At 46.7% G+C, this 11,374-nt stretch overlaps 1 protein-coding gene across 3 annotated transcripts in view; it reads right to left on the bottom strand.

The window, feature by feature from the left end:
- Positions 1-3,791: 3,791 nt before the first annotated feature.
- The window catches only part of Zdhhc14 (zinc finger DHHC-type palmitoyltransferase 14), a 260,562-nt gene continuing 252,979 nt past the window's right edge, over positions 3,792-11,374 (bottom strand). For 2 of the 3 annotated variants that reach the window (XM_052169860.1, XM_052169862.1), the window contains exon 9: positions 3,792-4,906. In XM_052169860.1, the coding sequence (XP_052025820.1) occupies positions 4,505-4,906 (402 nt within the window). In that variant the 3' untranslated portion in view covers positions 3,792-4,504. The remainder of the gene's footprint in view (positions 4,907-11,374) is intronic. The other variant, XM_052169861.1, reaches the window with a different exon arrangement.

The raw sequence follows: 11,374 nt of genomic DNA, 5'->3' as shown, positions 1-11,374 counted from the left end.
TATCAAGGGAGTAGGACTCCTGGCCTTAGCTCTTCTTCCTGGAATGTGGCTTTGATGCTTCAGAGCCTGTCATGTGACTATGAACTGACTATAGGAATCAAAGCCATTTAAAAAAATAAAATAAACAGAACAGAGACAGAAGGAACTCAGTACCTGCGCTGACAAGGGCACACTGACCGTTATTTGCCTGTCTCAGTACTTATACTGCAGGACTGAGAAGATAGCTCATTTTCGAAGTCACTATTACTTAGGCCTTTATTATTATTATTTTTTAAAAACCAGTAGCCAAACATAATTCCTATCTGCTTTTGCTGGAGGGCTGGATGCTCTGTGAGTGGTTGGGGGTGGAGCTGGATTTCTGCATTGCTCTATAGTTGTTTCTGAAGAGAAACACTGAGACCCATAGCTTTAAGAAAGATGACTTCTTAGGAGATGGGTACATATGTCTAGACACACACACACACACACACACACACACACACACACACACACACACAATTATTCCAGTTGAAGCTATTTATCTAGTCTCATGACTGCAAACAGGGCTGCTGTCAACCAATCTGATTTTCCATTTTCTCAATTATTTTTTTAATGGCTGGATTACTGCACCAAGCAGTTAGCTCTGAAGAGCCACCGGGCTATACCATCAGAGCCACATCCCACGGCTCGAGAAGAGGATTTATGCACCATTCATATGTGGTAGTTATTTGCGAGAAAACAACACATGGGTTCATTGACTATTTTCAGTGAAAACTTACCAAGAGAAGTAGGGAAGACAGGAAGGAGGAAGAGAAGGGACGTGAGCGGGGAGGCGTTTGAGAAGGTGAAGGGCTTGTGTGTAGAGCACGTAGGCTAGGGAACTAAGAAGAAAAGGAGTTAAAGAGGGAGAGGATTGATGGACAGGTGAGCTATACTTCAGGAAGTAGCTGAGAAGATTATGTGAGCTAAATTGGAAAGGCGCAAATAACGCCATATGGACAGCGCTCCAGAAAGGGTAGGAGACCGCGGTGGGAATGAAAATTTATTCAGAGTTCTCTTCCTTTTGGATAAGAACGTGGCAATTCCCCACAACCGATGCATTTAGTCCAAACACCCATAATCATCAATTTAATTTAGGTTCAGCTTCAGAATAGTTTTGAGCTATTGATTAGAAAATATACCCAACATTATTTCTCTTCACTCTCTTCTAACTTGAAGAACTCAATGAGCTGAAGAGGGTCCCTGTGTAGACAGGAACAGAAACCTCCTGGTGGGAAAGACCCTAATTCATCGCCGGGCAGACCTCTGATGCCTGCCAATGAACTCCAGCCGGAAGCCCTGGCTGGGAGGCAGCTGGTTCAAGGCCCCAAGAGGATTGTGGGTAGGCTTGGCTCTGAATGGAACACTGGATGCTGAGGCTGGATTGGAGAGTGCTCCAAATCCCTTGAAAGGTTCTATTCCGGCCTATTCCTGGAGATGTCACCAAACCCTGTACGCCGGCCACCTACTGCCAGTTGGAAACATTCATTTCTTTCTCACTGTTGGTCTACCCACTCAGGGCCTGCTGTCACATGGCTTGTACAATGGAGTTTGTATCTCATTTTGGAGTTGTGTGCAGCGCCTTACATCTTACATCCGTGACCCTGGCTGACACAGGCAAGGCTGTAACAGACGTGGAGGGTGTGGGTAGTTGTGAGAGACTCACTGGGTGGGAACAGGTATCTGGCACTCTGCTGCCTCAGGGTGGGATATGACATCGTTCTCCCAGACTGAACAATCACATCCGAAGCTGGAATGAACATTTTTCAAGTGGGCACAGCATGGCACTTTGAAAAAAGTGCTGATTGCCTCTGGCCCAGACTGGCATGTCAGCCTGTCTGCTTAGAAGCAGGCTATCAGCGTCATCATCCTTTTAGATCTGGACCAGGGTGCTCTGGCTAAATCCAGTTTTCAAGTGTGTGAGAGGCTCATGGTCTCCGGTGGGAGAATGCGAAGGAGATGAAATTTTACCCCCTCCTGGCCCCTGTGTGTGTTAATGGCTTAAACCTTAATAGCATAGTAAAATATTTATCTTATTTTTTTTTCCTAGCTAGCAGTCAATCGATTGCTTACTCTCTAGAAGCATTTAGAAATGCTGAGGTCCACTCAGCCATGCTAGACAGACCTAGCTAACGGGAAATGCAGGCCACCCACCTGTCTGGATGGTGCCCCTCACCCCCACCACTGAAGCGGGGGCCCTAAGAGCCCACTCACTAGAAAGGGCTACATTTTGTGGGCTTTATAATTTCAATTGTTTCAGCCAATTGTCTCATTCAAGTTCCACAACCCCTGACCCTGAATAGTCTTGATTCATTTTTACCAAGCTCCCCAATCCCCTATCTGAAAAATGGTTTTACATATGTATGAAGGATGGGGCTAGAAAAGGGTGATTGATAGTATATTTGTCCTTCAGTGTCCTTAGGGGATTGGTTCCAGAGTCCCTTGAATGCTCCCATCTATGGAAGCTCAGGTTCTTAGTAAATTGGAACAATGTTTGCATGTAGAACACACACACACACACACATACACATCCTTCTGTAGGTATTGAATCATCTCTAGGAGATTTATATCTAACACAATGTGTGTGATTGAATAATATTTAGGGAACATGGCAAGGAAAGATGAACACACAACTCAGTGTAGATACCCCCCTCTCAAATATTTTCATGGTTGCATCCCCAGTTGAAATGGGAGATGCAGGGGCAACTGTATTCAGTGATTTATCGTTGCTTCTTGGAATTTTTTAAATGGGGCTGTTGGAAAGAGGGGCTGGTCCCAGGAATTGGCAACCAGTATCTTATGGGTATCAGGAATGACAGAACTCTATAAAGACTAGCTCTCCCACCCCACGCAAGGGGTAGGGAAAAGACCAGGTCACACCTTACCCAGGTAGCCCCAGGGTAAGGAGCTGGTGGGAGGCAGGGTGTGGCTGGCAAGGTGTAGGAGGGACTTTGTGGGTCTCTGCTTATAGGCAGAGCGTTTGATGGTGTGTGGCTGTTCTGTCTTAAATGACAAATAATTAAGTCTAGAAAACTTTAAAAAAAATGACTATATACAATTCACCTTCTCCAATTTCTACACTGCCAATGGGGCATAACAGCGAAAGTGACTTCGAAGCTGTCACAAGGAAGCCATGTTTTAGCATGACATCTGTGAATGGAATTGGTGTTAGCCCCAGTAAAACAGTCTCTATCATATGAATGAGACGTACCTTGTGCTCAGTCACAAAGTGCTCTGTGGATCTGCCATTGGATGAAGGCTGCAGAGCGTTGGTGAGTTTCTTGCAGCTACTTCCAGACAGTCTGGCTCCCTAAAGATGCCGGCTCCCTTCCCGGTGACAGATGGCATGAAGCCGCCATCTTGTTTTTGTCTCCACGTGTGATCTAGGTGACCTCAGCTCCAGTGTGGGGCTGGTGTTACTTCATGAGGGCCATGAGGTATGCCTATGAGGTCTGTAGCACTCCAACACCACAAGGGAATGAAGAAGACAGCCAGACAACATCCCTTCTCCTGGGTACCCCTCCCTCCACCTCCTACATGTAATCGCTGTTTAGGTGCCTCTATGCGCAGAGCAAACCCCCATAAGCCTGTATTAAAAACGGATCACGAAGGTGGGTGTTAAGGGCTGGGGCTATTGGCAGGCTCAGCTCCCGTCTAAGAAGCCAAACCATAACCCACAACCGGGTGATCTGAACTTCGGCTGTTTTGAATTATTCCTTACCAGAGATAATATCAACAAATAAGTAACTACATGTAAACTGTTGGCAACCGTATGCAGATCAAGAAAATAACAGAGGAGTCATTTATTGGCTGTCCACAGGAAGGTCATCACACAGGAGGTAAGGACTGCCCCATGGTGGCACAATACGACACCCATCTAGGGATTGGCAGAGGGTTAAAACGTCTGTCCAGAGCAGGATGGGCCCCGGCTGCCCTCTGCAGCAGGGGATGCCCACCCAGTAACCCTCTCCATCAGGAAATGTCCATCCTCACACAGCGAAGTCCAGTAAGTCACGAAGGACGGCACCGCCCATCGGGTTCGGTCTGTCGAGCTGGAGAGTTTCACAAGATTAAAAAGAAGGAAAAGAGAGAGAAAGCTTTTCTTCAGGAATACCACCGCTGTAACACAGACTGGAGTGTGGTATGCGACCCCATGTCTGGCCGGCTTTTCCCTTTGGGACTTCTGTTTCCTTTTGTTTTAATGAACAAATCGAACAGTGGGTCGATTTCAATTAGTAGCGTAACATTAAGTCCAATTTCGGTCGGGCCACCAGGGTCGAAAACTTTCCTCGTGTCTGTCCCAAGAGCAGCCGACAGAGGGCGCTGCATCCACGCAGCTTCTTTCAATTCCAAGCTTCTCCTCCGGTTGAGGGTCTCCCCCTCCCCTGGCGGGTTCAGCAGATTCCAAACAAAAAACATCCCTTTGGCTGTGTCCAGTAATTGGTTTGTGTTTGTCACCTGTGGTCCCCTGGGCTGGCCATGCAGGTCACACGGAGCTGAGCTTTACCAAGCCCCTCACGGAGTCTTCGTGCAGGGAGTCCTGGCTGGCCAGGCCCAGCATGTGCATGGTACGGCTGTGCGTCAGGGGGCTGCCAGCCCCCAGCATCCTTGGCGGTGAGGGGGCCTCATCTGGGGTCAGAAACTGATGGGCCCCGTGCTCATCCTTCAGGGGCATAATGTCTGAGAGTGTGGCCTCCGTGGCAAGGTTGGGCATGGAGGAGGGTGGTGTGGGCTGGCCCAGTGTCAGGCTAGCACACGGGGTGCCCAGGCCCGGCTTCCCAGGCATATGCAGCTCTTCGCTGGTGAGGCTGGGCTCGCTCTGAAGCAGGGGAGTGGCTGCGGCCTGCAAAACGAATTTGGTGCTCTGAATGCACTGGTCTTGGTCGCACTGGAGAACAGCAGCAGGAGGCAGCAAAGAAAGGTGGAGAGGAGATGAAAACGGAGAGGGCGGGACAGGGGAGGGTAGGTGAGGGAGAAGAGAAACCATTAGCATCTTGTCAGTAAGGCAGAGGCAAGGAGCAGACACCAGGAGAGACCCCAGTATTTGACACTCATAAACAAAGTGTAAAGTACTCTGTGGGCATCCAGGGTGCAAATCAGCTACAAGTTACAATCCCCATGCCCTTCATTGCAAACTTATAGGATGTCATTTATAAGCAATCCCAGGAAAGGGTTGCAGGATTTCCCACCCCACAGCTATGGAGACCACAGCATCTTGTAGTTTGAGAACTTTAGATTTTTTTGTGAATGTGTTTATATATGATATGCGTGCAAGAATGTACCCTGCAACTGAACCTGGACCACCGGACAGAGCGGAAGGCTCCAACTGGGAAACCAGTGGCCTTTTCTAGGTGACAGATTCTTGCTATCATCAGGTACGGTCCGGGCTCTTGCTCATGCCCACACTATCCGTCATCACTAAAGAAGGAGCAGACTGCTTGTCTCTGCTGACCGGAAGTAAATCCTTCATAGTAGAAACTAACTGGTAAACTCTATCTGAGGGACGAGCCCAAGTCTTCTGACTGGTTCTTACAGATTCCCAGGAAGAAGAAGTGGGTGGGTTTGAGTTTGGGGGGATTTGTCAGACTGCACAGTAAGAGCATGAGGGGAGTTGGGGACCCACAGGTCGTCCTTCCCTGTCCCCCTTTCTCACCTCACTACCTCACGTGCAAGCCACCACACCCTGTCACTCTAGTGTTCTGAATCCTCTCATCACAGACCCATTTGTGCGCCCAGTCATTTCCCCACCTGAGCCTGACAGAGCTTAGGGGTACCCAACAGAACCTTCTTAAACAGTGTGCTTGCCAATGTGGGCCTTAGTGTGGCATCCGCGATGTATAGTAACAAACAGCACTTTGCTGACTTAAACAGCTAAGGCCTGAGTGGGGGTGGGGTGAGGGAGGGGTGGGGCTGGGTGGGGGGTGGGGAGCATGAAGCTCCAGGACACTTGCTGATACTGTTCCCTTCCAAGGTCTCGTTCTTAGCAGATGAGTGTTTTTTTTTCCTTCCCAGAAGCCCTCTGGAGCAAGGCAGCCCCACCCCCGCCCGTACCCTTGTCCCCTCCTGCAGTTCAGCCTTTGGTATTTTACCGTGCAGATTCATGGCTTGCCCAGAGCAGAGCAAGCGAAGGGCCAGTGTCACTGGCTGGAACTCTGCTGAAAAGGCTTTATGGATTTCTGCGGCGACACTGGGAGCCGTCTGGCCTGTGGAACACTAGGACCTGAGTGTGATTCCCAAAATCCACGTTAAAAAAATAAGGCCAGGTATGGTAGCCCCAACTCTGGGAAGGCAGGCGCAGGATTCTTATATAAATATATAAATATTTATATAAATATTATATAAATATATAAACAGTGTCTGCAGCCAGCCCAAATGGCTTCTGGAGTTCCAAGCCAATGAAAGACTCTCTCAGAAGACAAGGTGGTCAGCACTGACCGAACAACACCCAAGGTTGACCTCTGGTCTCCTCCGCCCCCAACCTACCTTATACTCACACCTGTATATACATGGATATGTACACACACACACACACACACACACACATGCACACACCTGCATAAAATCACCCCAAAGTCTTTCCAAGTGACTATTTCAACCCTGACTTCTACGTACATTTGTTGTGACACTTTAATGGATGGGTAGGCGTAGCTGGGAGTTTCTCTGGTGTAGGATGTAGGTGCAAACGCCTCACGAGCCTCTGCCACCTCTCCCAGGGTTATGAGGTTCCAATGAGCATAGGTTTGAGACTATGAACCTAAAAGCTGAGAAATCTTGCTGCCTCAGAAAACCATCTGACGACTCAGGCAGATGGACTTCCGCCAGGTACTGCCCATATCTGTTCTACTTACTGATCAGAACAGGGGACAGGGTGGGGTCTCATGAGTTTCTAATCACAGGCTCTGTACACTGGGATTTATAATTTCCATACTATAAATATATAAGTAGTGTCTGCAGTAAACATCTCCTTAGAACAATGGAATCAAATGAATCAGGATTATGCAGGGCTATAATTGTACTTTATACCCCCCCCCCACATACTTTTTCAGGTCAGAATTTAAAAATATTTTTCATACTGTTCAAATTCTAAGGGTGATGATTGGATGAACTGTCAAGGTTGTGGATCCTATTTGAGAGCACTATGGGTTGGAAGATGGTCAGTATTCTCAGGGTTGCTATGGAGATACCCAATAAAAATATCCTCACACCCTTTTGCTTGTTTGACCTTTGCTTCTAATTTCTAGTTCCTCTTGTTGATTAAAAAGAGGCTTTAAAAGTTACATTTATTTCTGGTGAATGTGCATGTGTGTGTGCATGCCTGTGTGTGAATATGTGCATGTGCGGATGGATGTGTGTGTGCATGCCTGTGTGCATATGTTCATGTGCATACCTGTGTGTGCATATGTGCATGCCTGTATGTGCATGCCTGTGTGTGCATATGTACATGCGTGCATGTCGTGTGCATGTGTTTATGCATGCCTGTGTGTGCATGTGTGTGTGTGCATGCCTGTGTGTGCATGTGGGTTCACACGTGTGCATGCTTGTGGATGGTAGAGGATATAATGTTCGGGAGTCAGTGCTCCCCTTCACCCTGTGGATTCTCAGGCTTAAACTGAAGTTTGTCAGACAGGGCAGCAAGAGGCTTTAACCCGTAAGCCATCTCCAAGCCCCCATCCTTAAAGCGGTTTCTATTTAATTTTTTTTCTGTTACTACACACTCTATTTGCTCTCCCTCCATATTTCTCTTCGATATCTTTCCTTTCTACTTGCATTTCTGGTTGTTTTCTCTTTTTCTTCTCATCTTCCTGTCGCGATCTTTGCTTTATATCTTTTGGTTTTTTCCCCCCATTTTGAGGACTTTTAACTTTCCACCAGTAGAGGGCACTATCACCACTTTCCTCTTTCTCTGAATTTGGTGGCCCTGCTTCTAAAGGATACTTGAATTTATCTCCCTTGTTATGTAATCCTAAGAGGAAAGGGCTAAGCACCCATTTATGATGGTGATAGTTCATCTTGATGAATACCACATGGAAGAAACCAACATTTTCATTTTCAAAACAATCCCTTTAAAAAGGCCATGTTGATCAAACACTGATTCTATCTATAAAAAATTTTTTTTGTTGCTTTTGCTTTTGTTGTTTTTTTTTTTTAAGATTAAAAACATGTCAAATATTGAATAGGGCCAGAGTAGAAACTGGCTTTGTACTCGGCATCCACCAGCAGACTTTTGTGTCTTGCATGCAGGGGCTTTGGCTCTGAGTTTAATCGATAAGGAAGTTTACTGTTCAGATGTTCCAATGCCACACAGTAGAGGAATATTAGTGCTTCATCCTGAAAACAACAGAAGGCCATGGAGCCGGCTCAGCGGGCAAAGGCTCTTGCCATCAAGCCTGAAGACCTGAGTTCCCTCTCGGCTCTCACGTGATAGAAGGAGCAAGCTGACACCCTTAGATGTCCTTGGACTTCCATACATGTACCACTGAATGCATGAGTGCACACACACACACACACACACACACACACACACACACCATGAGTAAATCAATGTAAAACAGAGAAAACCTTTTTTTAAAAAGCCATAAAACCTCAAAACATCAAAGAGACCATTTACTTTTAGTTTCCGCAGATTTGGGGGGTAAAACTTGAGACACGTTCTGTTCTGGCTAATGCCTTATTTGAAAGTCCGCACTTTCGAAAAGCTTTGGATTTTCTAGGCGGTCTGTAGACACGTTTACAATGGCTTAGATTCCTCATGGCTTTTGCTCCAATTCTGTCAAAAGGACTCAGGCTGGGTAGGGCTTATTTTTGCTCAGCTGTAAAGCTCTGTCTCTGGCCTTATGGGCGCTAACAGGCATGCATAGATAGACAGAAGACTGCCCCGCCTTCCAGAGTCCTGGAATGCAGATTTAGGTTAAGAAGATAGAGCTGCCCCCCCCCCTTTTTTTTGGTTCTACGTGGAGACCTTGTTTAACAGTGGAGCTGTTGCCCCGTCTTGCTTGATATCAGATTAAGGGCAATGCTAGTTTCCCATTCCTCTGACAAAATTCCTGAGCAAATCAATTTTAAAAAGAGGAAAGAGTTATTGGGGTTCACAGCTTCAGCCCATGGTCACTTGGCTCTGTAGCTTTTGGGATGCAGAGACACAGTATGTTATGGGTGATGATGGAGGATACAGCAGACAGAGAAGACCTATTTACTTCACGACAGGCAAAATGCAAACAGTGAAAGGGACCAGGTCCAAGGCACACCCTCAATGATCATTCTTCAACTAGACCTTTCCTCTTTTAAGATTTCACCATCTCCCAAGAGGTGGGACTCAGGCCTTGGACATCTCGGATCTGAACTCTAACAGGAAGGATATCAAATATTAAGTAATACTAAGATAGTTTTTTAAAAAATCCCCCTCAACATACACTGTGTTATCTTTATCTTTAACACATGTTTCCAAAAGGGTCTCTGTAGCTACAGCCTTCAGATAGAAATATACATTCTACTTCTGATGCTATCTGGATCTTCAGTTGTTTGCGGATCCAATATTAGCATCTGACTCAAAGGAGATACTAAGTTATTGGTGGCTTCCCCCATGTCTGAGAGTGAACAGACCTCCCTCCTGGGTACTTAGATACCACTTCCCTATCGCTATCTACCCATTCCTTCGGATACAAAGTATCTGAGTGCCCAGGTGCCACTTTCTGATACAGAGTATCTGAGTGCCCAGGTGAGGCATTCTGATACACAGTATCTGAGTGCCCAGGTGAGGCTTTCTGATACACAGTATCTGAGTGCCCAGGTGAGGTTTTCTGATACAGAGTATCTAGTGCTCATATGAGGCTTTCAAGCCTACAGTGTCCCTAAAACACTTCCTTCCAGTTTCCCTAAGTGCACTTTCCCCACTGCAGAGGAAATGCTTTCTTGACCAGTTCTACAGTAAACTACGGCAACAAATTTGACTAAAGATTCTCTTTTCCTTCCTTGGATGCTTCTTTATAGGCACTGGAAATGGTTTTGGTCACCGTGACTGTGGTGATTTGAATGTGACATGTCCCCCAGAGCCAAGGGTATTTGAACACTTGGGTTCCAGCTGGTGGCAATGTTGTGGAACCTTTTGCAAGGGGAGGCTCACTGGAGGAAGTGCACCCCTGGGGGAAGACTTCTAGTTTGCTCTCTCGGCTCCCTGCTGCTATATCTCTCTACCATTATGGACTCTCCTTCCCGGAACCACAAGCCCAAACAAACCCTTCCTTCTATAATCACAGCAACAGGAAAGTAGCCATAGAGAGATCACCTTGTAGGTCAAACTCAGCACTGATTACAGGGGAAGTAGGTAGTGAAAACATGGCTCTAGGCATGTAGTAGAACAATTGATGTCGCAGGGCCTTGACTCATAGAGACAAGACTTCTAGTCCCAGGAGTAGACAGGTACTGGGTGGGTATACACTCTGAATATGAAAAGGTCCAGAATAACTGGTACATGTGGTGCCAAGGGTTGTAAGCAGATTATGCACAATGGTAAATTCTGAGGAACAGAGGTTTGAAGGGTAACTTCTAGCATTTGACCACAGCATGGCAACTCTGCTGAGTGGAAAAAAAATAGAGGTCAGGTGTGAGGATGCTAGTGGCTGGATCTGTAATGCCAGAGCACTGGAGGATGCTGTGCAGGGAGGGACCATGAAGATGCTAGTGGCTGGATCTGTAAGGTCAGAGCACTGGAGGATGCTGTGCAGGGAGGGACCATGAGGATGCTAATGGCTGGATCTGTAAGGTCAGAACACTGGAGGATGCTATGCAGTTACACAGAGGGTCTCCCATATCTCTTAGTACTCAGCCATGATCTTTTATCAGGACCTACAAGTCAATAGCCACAGTGAGGTCAAGAGTTGAGCAGAGCTGATATGAGATGGATATTGTGGATTTGGTCTCATCAACATTTCCCATCACCATCCCAGCATATAGCAGGGTGACACCTTAGGAATAAGAGCTGTGTCCTAAGGTAAGAAACTAGCCCAATGTTACCAGAGCTGAAAACCAAATTCTGAGAAGATCTTCCCATCAGACATTGTTTTCAGGAGCCGGAGAAGTCCCATGGACTTCCCACAGTCCTACCCTAACCAGACATGATCCATGACCGGAGAAATGCATGGTGATTAATCATCAGCTGAACCACTGGCTGAAATGGGGATGGCTACTCTTCAAAATGTCACAAGATGTAAAGTTGACACTAGACCATCTGTAACACGTGCCATCCAATAAAGTGTCAACAGATACACAAAGACACATGGGACAACGTGGAAGGAGAGTTATGGAATTAAGAAGAATGATGACCAAGTGATGAGCTCAGCAGTGGATAGGAAATGGAAGA

Source organism: Apodemus sylvaticus, chromosome 23, assembly GCF_947179515.1.
Source record: "Apodemus sylvaticus chromosome 23, mApoSyl1.1, whole genome shotgun sequence".
Lineage (NCBI taxonomy): Eukaryota > Metazoa > Chordata > Mammalia > Rodentia > Muridae > Apodemus > Apodemus sylvaticus.
This window is presented reverse-complemented; position numbering and strand designations above follow the sequence as displayed.